This window comes from Choloepus didactylus, chromosome 7 (assembly GCF_015220235.1).
Source record: "Choloepus didactylus isolate mChoDid1 chromosome 7, mChoDid1.pri, whole genome shotgun sequence".
NCBI lineage: Eukaryota > Metazoa > Chordata > Mammalia > Pilosa > Megalonychidae > Choloepus > Choloepus didactylus.
Genome location: NC_051313.1, coordinates 96,858,951 through 96,873,136, shown reverse-complemented (window position 1 = coordinate 96,873,136; position 14,186 = coordinate 96,858,951). Strand labels below are relative to the sequence as shown.

Below are 14,186 nucleotides of genomic sequence, written 5' to 3'. Positions count from 1 at the left end.
CAAGGCTTTTAAAAACCGTATATATGTTGATGTCTCCCAAATTCACACTCCCAGCCTTGACACAGTCTTGTCTTCCATAAATTCCTGCCTACTTGACATCTCCATTAAGATGTCTAATCTAGATTTAATCTAAATCTAAAATATGTAATGCAGAACTTTTTTTTTTTTTTTGCCACAAACCTGCTCTTTATTTCAGATATTTCAATCTTCACCACCCAACTATTTCCAAACTCCTAGTGAGACATTGTTGAGTCCTCTTTTTAACTCATTCCCCAAACTGAACCCATGAGCAGTTCCTGTCGGCTCTACTTCCAAAATATGTTCATCAACTTCTCTCCATCTGCAGTTCTATTATTGCTGACCTCTCATTACTCTAGGGGCCCTACCCCAGTCAGCTCAGCAGGAGTCATGGGGGAGGAGAAAGGGACAGAGACACTTTGGATAAGTCCTGTAGGCTGTGGTAGGACGTTTGGATTCTATTCTAAATTTGGTGGGAAAATAAAAACTTGAGGATTTTAAGAAAGGAGTGACATGATTTATATTTTAAACAAGTTTTCCAAATGCTGTATGGAGAATGCAGCTACACTGGAGTTGGGGAGGAATATAGAAGAGGAGTAAGTGGACTGGGTCTCTGTTGTGTAGATGCCGACTGCTTCAATGGATCAGCATCGTGACCCAAGTCCAATGTAACTGATGATGTGTTTTTCCAAGAAGCCGAATCTCGAGTGAGATGAAAGTGAAAGCAGTTTCACTTTAGTATCCTTCCCTTGATATTTGGGAAGGGTGACCAAGAGATGGATCTTTTAGTGCTTATTATTTGGGGTAGGCCTGGTGATGTCATTCCCCTGACTTCAAAATTATTAGCTGGATTACAGGTCAGAGAAGGGACAGGCTCTTTTCCTTTTGGCACTTTATGATTTCTGTTCCCTTACATACCATGTTGCTGGTATGTTGAACAAGCAGATTCATGGGTCTGACTAAAAATTATCTTTGTTTTTGTCCTCCACTCTCCATTTAAAAATGGTCAGGGAGTACTTCCTGCCTTTGAATGAACACTTGGATCGCTGTGTGAATTTTTTGTTGCTTCTAGGTCATAAAAAGTCCTAGGGTCTCTTACAGTTACAAACATAGTGTTAATTCACTTATTAAAAGTGTCTACTCTTGTGTGATGATTAAAACTCTGAACTTGACTTAAAGTTATATCTTCTGCACTCCCTGAATTTTCTGCAGTAAGAAATCTGTGGTCTAGGAAAGAAGTGGTTTCCTTCTTTCTTCCCATGATTATGGAAGTTCAAAAACTCATAGGAAGAGGTGAATAGATTTATGCACATAGAGATTCAGATTCATTAAGCAGAATATTGAACAGCAAAAACATAGTATGTGCTGAGGAGGGGAAGTTGTAAAATGTTTTCTATGACAGATTTTTGAAAAATCACAGGATAACTTATTCCATTAGTGACTGTGGAGGCATCGTGACTAGCAGCTAAAGCAGCTCCATTGGAATGCTTCCTAAACATATATTTTTTTCTTATGATTTTATGAATAGAAGTTTAGAATTCATTTTGTTTAATAAGGAAGGGCCACTGGTGCAGCCTATCAATTATATGCTTCTATCAAAAAGGTTTCGCTGTTTTGTAGAGACAAAGTAGATGCGGTAGAGCCTTTGCTAATTCAGGGTGAATTTTAAATTTGTGCAAATTATATTTGAAAAGGAATTCAATATATAACCAGACTGCTATAGTTATAATATCATACTGATGTTTTTCATATGATGATGATTCATCATTGATCTCCTTTGAATAGTTTATATAGTCTGGTAAATTAGTTAACAACCAATTTCAGCTAGTAATTGAAAAATTTGGATTTGGAATACAAATGGCTACAATCTTATGTTTTATCACACTTTCTCCTAATCCAACTCCTGAAGAAACAAATGGAATTCATTTTTTAAAGATGATTTCAGTGAAACAGCTTTATATTTTGGTCCAAAACTATGAGCTACTTTCTCTAGTCATATGAAATTAATTATACTCATTTATGAGAATTGATTAGCTTTTTAAAAGTGAGAAATGCTAAAAATTTCTTTGAACACTGTTTTATTACTTATTTAAGCACATTAATAAATTCTGTGTATGATTAGTGGTTAATTCCTCTGTAATCTAGTTTTTTTATATTCATTTTATTGAGATACATTCACATACCATGAAGTCATACAAAACAAATTGTACATTCGATTGTTCACAGTACCATTACATAGTTGTGCATTCATCACCAAAATCAATCCCTGACACCTTCATTACCACACACAAAAAAATAACAAGAATAATAATTAAAGTGAAAAAGAGCAATTAAAGTAAAAAAGAACACTGGGTGCCTTTGTTTGTTTGTTTGTTTTTTTCCTTCCCCCATTTTTCTACTCATCCATCCATAAACTAGACAAAGGGAAGTGTGGTCCTTATGGCTTTCCCAATCCCGTTATAAGCTACATTTTTATACAATCATCTTCAAGATTCATGGGTTCTGGGTTGTAGTTTGATAGTTTCAGGTATCTGCCGCCAGCTACCCCAATTCTTTAGAACCTAAAAAGGGTTGTCTATATTGTGCGTTAGAGTACCCACCAGAGTGAACTCTTGGCTCCTTTTGGAATCTGTCTGCCACTGGAGCTTATTTCATTTCCTTTCATTTCCCCCTTTTGGTCAAGAAGATGTTCTCCATCCCACGATGCCGGGTCTAGATTCCTCCCCGGGAGTCACATTCCACGTTGCCAGGGAGATTCACGTAGCGGGGAGGGCAGTGATTTCACCTGCCAAGTTGGCTTAGCTAGAGAGGGCCACATCTGAGCAACAAAGAGGCATTCAGGAGGAGGCTTTTAGGCACAATTATAGGGAGGCCTAGACTCTCCTTTGCAGCAACAGTCTTCCCAAGGGCAAGTCCTGTGGTAGAGAACTCAACCCATCAAACCACCAGTCACCTATGTCTGTGAGCACATTAGCAACCATCGAGGTGGGACAGGCCAATACCCCTGCATTCTCCACCAGCTCCTCAAGGGGGCTCTGCATATTTTTTTCCTTTTTTTTTTTAATTAACTCTTTTTTTTAAATCAACTGTATAAAAAATTTTAAAAATTAAAAAATTATAAAAAACATACAATAAAAGAACATTTCAAACAGACCATAACAAGGGAGTAAGAAAAAGACAACTAACCTAAGATAACTATTTTACTTCCAACATATTCATACTCTACCCCAAGAAAGTAACCTAATATAGCAATATACCCATCAGAAATTAACAGACCATAGTCATTCCTGGGCATTCCCAGAACGTTAAATTTACCCACAATAGCTTATCTGTTCTTATTGGATTATCTTTCCCCCTTCCTTAATTGTTCTGTATCGCTAGTTCCCCTACATTCTGCATTACAAACCATTTGTTTTACATTTTTCAAAGTTCACATTAGTGGTAGCATATAATATTTCTCTTTTTGTGCCTGGCTTATTTAGCTCAGCATTATGTCTTCAAGGTTCATCCATGTTGTCATATGTTTCATGACATCGTTCCTTCTTACTGCCGTGTAGTATTCCATTGTGTGTATATACCACATTTTATTTATCCACTCATCTGTTGAAGGACATTTGGGTTGTTTCCATCTCTTGGCAATTGTGACTAATGCTGCTATGAACACTGGTGTGCAGATATATGTCTGTGTCACTGCTTTCAGATCTTCTGGGTATATACCGAGAAGTACAGTCGCTGGACCAAAGGGTAACTCTATATCTAGTTTTCTAAGGAACTGCCAGACTGACTTCCAGAGTGGCTGAACCATTATACAGTCCCACCAACAATGAATAAGAGTTCCAATTTCTCCACATCCCCTCCAACATTTGTAGTTTCCTGTTTGTTTAATGGCAGCCATTCTAATTGTTGTGAGATGGTATCTCATTGTGGTCTTAATTTGCATCTCTCTAATAGCTAGTGAAGCTGAACATTTTCTCATGTGTTTTTGGCCATTTGTATTTCCTCTTCAGAGAACTGTCTTTTCATATCTTTTGCCCATTTTATAATTGGGCTGTCTGTACTATCATCATTGAGTTGTAGGATTTCTTTATATATGCAAGATATCAGTCTTTTGTCAGATACATGGTTTCCAAAAATTTTTTCCCATTGGGTTGGCTGCCTCTTTACCTTTTTGACAAATTCCTTTGAGGTATAGAAACTTCTTCGTTTCATGCTTTATAAATCCTCTCTGTTAGAATGTAATATTCATTTTAAAGGTAAAAGCTCAATAAACAAGTCCTGAATAATTCAATCCTTGATACAAACAGGACAGGGATTTTTATCATGTTGGCAACAACTATTTTTGTATAATTGAAAAACCAAACACAATTTTAGATTAATTGTTGTTTTAAAGCACTTTCTTACAAAATTTAGAATTTTCATCTGGTTACATGTTATGTTGACAGGTTGCTTCAAAGATGGTCAACATTATGAAGAAGGATCTGTAATCAAAGAAAACTGCAATTCCTGGTAATGCATTTAAGTGACACAGAACTGAATTCTACTGTCTTGTATACTTTCTTCAAATTAAAGGAATATTTGTGAAACTGAGCATATATTTAAGCATAGAAAGAGTCCTAAGTCATATGACACTATATATCTGTAGTGTTTTTTGTAAGCATATTTAATTTTAATGAATGTTGAAAACCTAATCATGAATTTATCTTCTAATGTTTAGGTTGATGCTCTGATAATGGGCCTTCATGATACAGCAGAAATATAATTATAATTCTTAATTATAAAAATACAGATATACCACAGGCAAATCTTGTTTCTTTTAGCACAATAACTGTATCTAGAAACAAGTTGATTTAAAAGATTTAGCCTGCAAAATGCTTCCAAATACAACAACATTGAATCAACTGTCCAAATTGTCTTATGTTTTCAAACTTCAATGAATGTGTGGTCATTTCATTTATTAGTTGCTTAGAGTAGAAAATAAGAGCAGATTGAGTGGTAGCTAATGCATGTGTTAAGATTTATTTTGCCAAGAATCCAACAGCCATATGGCTAACCTTAATCAAGAAATATGTTTATGCTTTAGCAATGTGTCGCTCTTGTTACTAATTTTGAAATATACTCCATAAAGGTCAGGCCACTTTTGTACTTTTCATATCTCTGCAGCACATGCTCAGGACAGCAGTGGAAATGTTCTCAACATGTATGTCTTGTCCGTCCAGAATTAATTGAACACGTCAATAATGAAGACTATGGGTGAGAGGAATCTTGCTTTATAGTCTTTCTGGAAGTCCCACTTAATCCTCTGGTTTCAAGTGATGTTTTTCCTATCATTTACTTCTAAAAGTGTGGCCATTATTTTAAAAGAAAGAGTGGGAGAGAAATGGTAAGGAAGATAGACAAGTAGAATTGGAATGCATAAGACATAAACATTAAATAATTTTAAACTAAAATGCACAAATAATAAGGAAGAAATTTATAGCATGGTCTTTAAAAAGGCTCAGAAAGAGCAGTATCATGGTGTGAATGAGGAGAGTGGAGGGAGCTTCGCTTTGGATAACTATTCAAGCAATACCAGGAATTAGGCAAACTTCATCTATTTAGGCTAACCATCTTGCCCTCTGCTTCTGCCCTGACCCATTCACCCACATGCTCAGCTATCCTGGGTAGAATCTCTGCTTAAAAGGACAATATTCCATCTTCATCATTCCCCTAAATAACCAATTCATCTAGACAATTTCACTGAAATGACTGAAATCTAGATAATTTCATACAATTAAGTCAAAATACAGGCTGAGCTATTTCACTTTCCTATTAAGCTAAAGATAGGAATAATTGACACTTAATTATGGGAAATAACTGTTTGAGGCTCTCCTGCAAATTAATGTTAGGTGGCTTCTCTGCTTACATAGAGGGAATTAAGATTTTGGTGCCAATACTGGCTTTTCTTTATACAACTGAAAGAAAGAAGGACAGGATGGTATCTGCCTCAGGAATTCTCCAACGCCATTAATCAAATCTGTATATATCCTAGATAACAGTATTTACATTCCCAAACAGATGTAACATAGGAAGATCTATTGTCAAGCAACTGGAAAAGTAAAGCAATTCTGAAATGTATTTTTAAAAAATAGAAGTCTAATTTTCTTCCATATATAAGGTGTATGTTTTCTAGCATAATGGAGACACTGAATTTCAATGTATCTGAAGTATTTTCCTGGAAGCCATGAAATATAGGAAGTCACAGTTGACATTAATATTCTTAAACCACCCTCAATTTCTCCATGTGTGTGCATGTAATTGATAACCAATATTTTAAGTGATAATATGTTATTAACGTTTTAAGTATTTCTAGGGAAAACTAGTTTTACTTTTCTGTGGCTAGATGGCATTTAAGTCATTAAAAGAATATCAGAGTATTTGTCATTAGAAGATAGTATTTCAAAGAGGTTCCTAAAAGGATTCAAATGCTCCACATAAGAAGCAAACAGTTTCAAGTAGCCATAAGAAAGTAGCTACTTTTCTACTGTTAAAAACATACGAGAAATCAGTCTCAACTCTAAAAGAATATGGAAATAAAAAAGTACATGTATGAGTACGGATGTTTTGAGGAATGCTGCTGTGTTAGTCAGAGTTCTCCAGAGAAACAGAAACAGAACTGATGTATATATACAGACATACAGACACACAAAAGAGATTTATTATAGGAATTGGCTCATGTGACTGTGGGGAGTGGCCAGTCCAAATTTCGTAAGGCAGGCTGCAAGTGGAAACTCCAATGAAAGTGAAGTTGAATTCCCCAGGAGAAGCTGGCTGGCTGAAGTGGAGGCAGAAATTCTTCTTTCTGACTTCTGAACCTCTCAGTTATGGCTTTACCATATCCAACTGATTGGATGAAGAGACTCCCCTCATTGCTGAGTGCAATCTCCTTTGTTGATTGCAGATGCAATCAACCATAGACGCAATCAACTGACTGTAAATGCAATTCCATCTATGACACATCTTCACAGTAATAATCAGGCCAGTGCTTGCTTGACCAAACTAGACACCATAACCTAGCCAAGTTGACACATGAAATTAATCATCATGGCTGCCTTACTTGGAAGGAGGAACTTTCCATTATTTGTTGGGTGTTGAGAATACTCTAAGACTATTTAAGAGACATAGGCCTTACTTTCAAGTAGCAAACAATGTCAAAGTTATCTCTGGTAAATGAGTTTAAAAGAGTAAAAAGTGAAGTAAAATTGAAGCAAAAGGAAACAAACAGAGGTGAAAGAAAAATAAATAGATGAGACAAGCAATGAAGAAAAGGGGTAAAACTATGTACCAGGGAAAAAAGGGAAAAAGTCATTAAACTTAAAAGAACATTATATTCTCAGCTATTCTCTTTCTGAGGCTCAAATTGTTTTCATGTGTGAAAATATAAACATATTATTCAATATTTATTAAGTGCTCTTTTAAATAGCCTACATACAAATACACAACCTTTGATTTAAAATATTTATTTCCTATATCCTGGTAGTATTTTAGATCCAAGTCTTTATTCATTCTACATCACTATTTTGGTGCTTATTTACTTTTCAGTGCAATCAATTAATATTAATAAAACTTGTATTCCACTTGTGGCACTGCTGAGGATACAAATAAAGAGTTGCTATCTTAAAGGAATTTACCATTTAATTGGGAAGTCAAAATAGCATACCTGTGTAAAAGGAGTTCCAATGATAGAGCACGATATAAGTGCCAAATCAGTGGTATAAGTAATAATCAGCAAACTACTGGAAAAAAAGGAAGTACATAACTGTTTCAGTTATCTGCTGCTGTGTAACAAACCACTCCAGAATTTAGTGGCTTAAAACCACAGACTTTTCATTTGTTCACATCAGCAGTTTGGGATGGACACAGCTGAGGCTCTTTTCCTGGTCTCTTCTGGGGTCACTCAAGTGTCTGCAGACATCTGGGGCCTCAACTGGGGCTCTCAGATGGCCTCACCCCCATGTCTGGTGGTTGCTGCTGGTTTTTGCGTTGGACCACATGTCTCTAGAAGTCTAGCCTTGGCTTCTTCACATAATGGCAGTGGTCTAATAGGGTATGAGTGGAAGTTGCACGTTCTCTTGAGGTCAAAGCTTGACTGTTGTGCAATACCAGTACTAGTACATTTCATAGGTCAAAGCAAGTCACCAGGTCAGCCCAGATTTAAAGTTTGGGGAAGTAGACTCCATATTTTGATGGAAGGGCCTGTGAATATAATTTGTGGCCATTTTAAATCTATCACAATATCTCTAAACTTGATTTTTCTTATGAACTCAAAATAGTCTACTGGATAAACTGGCCTTGATAGTTCACAGGTTTTTCAAAATCAGCATACCCCAAATCAAAGGGATTAATTTCCTCTATCTATCCTTGCTTACCAGCATCACCTTCCACTTAGTCAACTGAACCAGAAAATTTGAAGTTAATTTGATTCTTCCTCCCTCTTCACTCCTAGTCACTTAAGCCTTGCTAATTCCCACACTCAAAGTTTCTTTTACATATTTCTTTTCTCCATTCCTATGCTGTATTCCAGTGCATTCTTTTATCCAGCCTAGCATTGAAATGGCCTGACTGATCTCCCCGATGCCTGTCTGATTAAACTCTAATCTATCTATTATAGTTTATTGGTTATCCTAAAACAATTTGATTCCACCACTCATGTTCTTAAAAATCTTGAATGACTCTCCAGTGCTTACAGAATATACTTTATACTCCTTAGCATAAATAAAAATCTAGCCTAAATGTTTCTTTACTGCCTGATCTTTTACAATCTTCCCAATCTCTGCTGCCCTTTCCCCTTTCATAGTTTTAAGCATTTAACTTCTCTGCTATTACCCAAACTGCTACTCAATTTCAAACCTGTGTGATTTGCTCAAGAGGTGCCTTTATTTAGAATAAATATTCTCTTCTTTCACATTTGGCCATCAAACTTATTTTCATCTTTCAAGACTGAGCACTAAAGTTGCTTTCTTAAAAAAATATACCAACTCGTTCAGGTAGAGTTATATTTGAATCCTCCACTCTGATCACAGTTTGACCTACTGCTAGTAAAGGACACATATTGAAGTCATTTCTATTTTTTAGTCCTTGGTAGTGTATGAGCTTCTTGAGGGTAGAGAAATTTTATTTATTTCTATGTCCCAAGAATATGATAAATTAAGAATGTTCAATAATGATGAATTGGAGGAAAAGGAAGGCGATGTGTCTAAGTCAAGGAGGATGGTGTAGGGTAGTGCCTTTCACACTTTTTTTGAGCATGACTTACAACCAAACATACATTTTATTTTGTGACCTAATACATATACATATACATACATATAAACATGTATACATGCATACATATATATATACATACATGTGAGTGTATATATAAACAATATTCATTCTCACTATTTGCAATAAACTAAAATGTTCCCTATTATTCAATCCTACCTCCTATTTTTATTTTTTTAAATGCTGATCCCTTCTCATTAAAATATGACTAAAAACAAATGTCCCAAGATCTGAAGCTTGAAAACTACTATGGTAGGGCATCAAAACACACTTGCCTAAAGCTGGTCCTGTTAGTCTCTTTAATACTACAATATCTAATATATTCGGAGGTTTCCTTATGGAAATACCTTGGAAACCAGAGACTGCTCTTTAAAATTGAGGTTGAAAGTTGCTTAGGATTATACAAACTAACAGATCTTATAAAAGAAAACCATAAACTTGCCAGGCATATCATTGAAAATGTAGTTGTATGTTAAATCATTCATAAGAGCATTCCACATTAAAAACAGTTTTAATAATAAACAAAACAGGATAAAGTTTAGATTTGACTTAAATACTGAAAGTATATTGCCCTCAGGTTGTAGATAATTCAAATAGGCAATGATTAAATTACTTTCATCTTTCTCACTGTTCATCTTCTATCATCTCTTAAGGAATTGTTAATTGTCTCCAAATTTCAATATTAAATTTTGAAAGCAAGTTTCCTTTTCTAAGGGCACAAAATACGTCTTCAGAAAGATATATATTTTGATACCTAATTTCACATTAATTGATTTCATCTTAGTTGTTATTGGTAATAATAACTAAGATTATTGCGCACTCAACACAAATTAACTAATTTAATATATGATAAGAGTATTTCTATTCTAATTAATTTGCAGATTTAATATTTTTAAATATAATTATTTTGTTTGTAAAAGTTCTTCTTTTTACCTTTTTACCTGGTCAATATCTTTTCAAATCTAAATTATAAATGAAACAGTTTACCCTATTTAATCTATCAATAAATTTCTGCGTATTCATACTTCTTTCTAAAATACATTTAATGCTATTTAAAAGAAACTACATATATTGACCTTATTTATCACTTAATCCCTTTATGGTATGTAAAGATTCCTGATTCTTAGATTTCATTTATATTGATATGGCTTTAAGTTCCTCATATGAATCACTAAAACAATTTAAATGGACCCAGTTTGGGAAGAATGTCTTATATGCTTGATTATTAGAATAATCAATAGTTATTGTTTATATGAAGAATATCTAGTCTGTAACAATAGCTCCATTTTGTGAGACTGTCTGCAATTTTTAGTGTATAATTTAGGAAATAAAAATGTACATGTATTTATAAAAGTGATATTATATAACCTGCACATATTTTTCTTTTTCCTTCGTAAGGCAGATGGACAGCACAGAACTACAGCCAATTCTGGGGAATGACTTTGGAAGAAGGTTTCAAATTTCGCCTTGGCACCTTGCCACCTAGCTCCGTGCTTCTGAGCATGAATGAAGTGACAGTGGGTATTTTCTGTAATGTGTGTGTGTGTGTTTGTATAGGTATGTTCATATGTGTGTTTAAAATAATGACAAATAACTAAAATAATGAGTTTTGAGCTTTCACAGTTATAATTCAGCCATATTATATATATATATATACATATATATACGTGCGTGTGTGTATATATATATACATATCACAAATGGCTGCTGCATCCCCCAAAAGTTTATATGGACTTTGAAAGTTCACTATTGTCAACTAGATCTTGTCTTAAGGAATAATTGCATGTTCATTGACACTGCTAATGATTTCATACAAATACCTGTATCTGATTATTGATTGTTCAGTGACCCATCACTTAATCAAATCATTATTTGTTTTTTTTTTTCACATTTACTTTGTGAATTCATCAAAACACAGTTTTGATGTCCTTTGGATTATCCACTATCACATGAGGATGAAGTAAATGCCAGTAATTAGAGATACGTATGCTATTACGGTTAGTAAAGGTTTGTCTTCAAAAATCAAATTTTATTAAAAAATCACCTTCAGATTTTGCCTGGTTATCTGGCAAACTCCTTTGTGAAATGGCCTAAAGTTTCCAAAAATTCTTTTCATTGTGCTGTCGTGTTGGATTTTCCTTTCATTTTTAAGAGGAGCTATCATCTGATAATAGGTACCTTGCATAAAGAGGCTTCTACTATAGTTATCACAAATTTCTAACTCATAGAGATGCAGTTTTACCACCCAGTGTGTGGTGTCTCTAAGCCACATACATTTTCTAGTTGAGATGTTGTTTGAATTCACAAATACTCAGAGCAGAGTGGTGCTCCCAGGCGGCTGGAGTGCAGCCTCTCCACTCCCTATTGAAGACAAAGGTCCTGGCTCCCTGAAAGCTCTAAGCATCTCAGACCTAGCAAGATTGTTGTTTGCAGTTGGGTGAGTTGTAAGTTCACAGGTATCTCATTAAACATTTAATGTATGTTGCTTTCAAAAGATGTAATCAGCTGAGTAATGGCTCCAATTTAAACTCTGCTAGTAGGGCTTACTAAATTATAACCAATATCAGAGAATGTAGTAATTTGTAGAGTGGATGGATATTAAGCACTCTTAAAAGCACTTTTACACATTATCTCATTTAATTATCGCAACAGCTTGATGTAGTGGATGCTATTATTATCCACACTTTAAAGAAAGGCAAACTGAGATTGACAGGAGGTTAGCAGCCTGTCACAGAATTACTTAAATTACAGAGCCATGACATCTGAAAGGTCCCCCAAATACAACCTCCTTAGATTCCCAGTAGACTCAGTTAGCTGTGACCAATTCAGGTTCAAAATAGTAAGAAGTCTTTTACGCCCCTAACCAGGGCTGATTTCCTGAAATGATCAGCTTAGATATATTTTTGGATCTTTTCTACAATTAGTAAGATACAAAATCTTTACATATTCATGGTTTTGAGTGCCCCAACTGTATAATCAATTAGAAAAGAGACTTTTTTTGCTGGTTATTTTCTTTTTCATTTTTCCTCCAGCTAAAAGACTCCTTGTTCTACACTATTTTCACAGAGTTGAGCAATGTAGTTCTTTTCCTAGAATGTTAAAAAAAAAAAAAAAAAGAAAAAAAAGAGGCAGCATTTCTTATTTAAGAAAAAAACTTACTCCCTCTATAAGAATTGCTCTTTCACTTGCTTTTATTGAGGGCCCCAGTGGGCAAACACTCGTTTGGGTGTCTATAGACATAACCTCCGGGCTACTTCTAACATTTCCTTTTTAAGCTTTAACTTTTGCAACTCAGAATGTTTTACATTCTAGAGAAAATGAGATACCTTTCTTTCCCAACTTTCCACTCACCACAGCATAGAAAAAGAAATCTAATTCTAAACCACTTATTGGCTTCTGGGGATTTGTTTGCATAGAAGTCACTGTGGTGATATTAAAATGAAAAATCTTAATGACTAGTATGTTGGAAGAATTTATATTACCTTGTGCTATGAATTATTATCATACAGTTGCCTAGTAAATCTAGGAATATGACAAGGAAAACTCAGCTGATCTGTATGGGATCTACTATTCATTTATGATGTGGGGCAAGGAAACAACTTCTTATTCTAGGCTACAGTAGTCTGAGGACTCAGGACCTTTCAAAAAAGTTTCTGAGTGTTAGAGGTGGCCAAATATCTAGTCAAGTAGAAGAGAATCAGAATCATAACAAGTACTCTTAGGAAGGAAATGAGGTCAGTATGAAATGAGTTGAACTGGTAGCTACTGGAAGAGCCAAAAAAATAGGTAAATTCTTAGCCTGCTGACTACAAAGAAAATACACCAATTCATGATAACAAACTGCCTACCAATAAAGTAAAAATGAAATTTTTTTGTTGATATATTTCTGGATGATGAATTTTTTTACTTTCTTCCACCTTTTTTTTAAAAAACTATTTTCACCAGGATGGCTATATATACAGTTAGGTTAGACAGTTGCCTCAGCGGTATGATTCCAAGCACACTGGAAAACCACATTGCATTCCCACCCCAATATATTTCCTTTCTTTGACCATATTGCCTTGATGAGAATTGGGGGTTCATGAAATTGTTTTCCCAGGGCAGGAAAGACAAATCATTAGTCCTTATGGATTCCTGGGAAAGTGCTTCTCTTTCCTGGCTGGTTTCCTGGCCTCATTCCTTAGCTCCCATCACTATTCCCATAATGTGTCTGTTGAGCATAGGTAAGAGATTTATCAATAGGTGGCGTGCGAAGGGTTCCATGATCATGTAAATTAGCCTATGCAAATTAGTTCAATCCAATTGAACATTTGCACTGTGTGATTAGCAACAGTGAAGAATAGTATTATGTTGATAGTGGGGATTAGAGAAAGGTAATTTGGGAGGTTGAGAGTGGGCACTTCCTGGATGGCAATCCTAAGGGCAGACAAAAAGAAACATAAACTTATTGTTTTCTCAGGTACAAGCAGAGAGGGTGTGAGGAAGGGAAAGAAAGAAGGCTGAAAGGGACCCTTTCTGGATCCTGCAGCAACTTGCTAAAAATTAGAGACAAGCACCTTCTCTGGGTGAACACTGTACTAAGGGCACAGGGTTTGGTGAGCAGAAGATTCCTTTGTGGGAATTAAATAAATGATCCCATCTGGGCAGAAATAGTTATATGCCTGGGCAAAGGGCTTGCAAGCACAGCAAAGGATAAAGTCCAGCCTCTACTTGACCCTTGAGCTAGGCAGCTCACAACTTGCAGAACTATCGGCGGCAGGGGAGTATACAGAAGATACGCATCACCAAGTTTGAATTTTGTCTAGTGTCAAGTCAAAAAATGTTAGCTGATCAATCCATGCCTAACTTTTTCCTGAATGAGTTGAGAT

At 35.3% G+C, this 14,186-nt stretch overlaps 1 protein-coding gene across 2 annotated transcripts in view; it reads left to right on the top strand.

Moving 5' to 3' along the window:
• The window catches only part of TINAG (tubulointerstitial nephritis antigen), an 88,792-nt gene that overhangs the window by 14,288 nt on the left and 60,318 nt on the right, over nucleotides 1–14,186 (top strand). For both annotated transcript variants that reach the window (XM_037843939.1, XM_037843938.1), the window contains exons 2-4: nucleotides 4,461–4,524; nucleotides 5,179–5,268; nucleotides 10,721–10,835. In XM_037843939.1, the coding sequence (XP_037699867.1) occupies nucleotides 4,461–4,524; nucleotides 5,179–5,268; nucleotides 10,721–10,835 (269 nt within the window). The remainder of the gene's footprint in view (nucleotides 1–4,460; nucleotides 4,525–5,178; nucleotides 5,269–10,720; nucleotides 10,836–14,186) is intronic.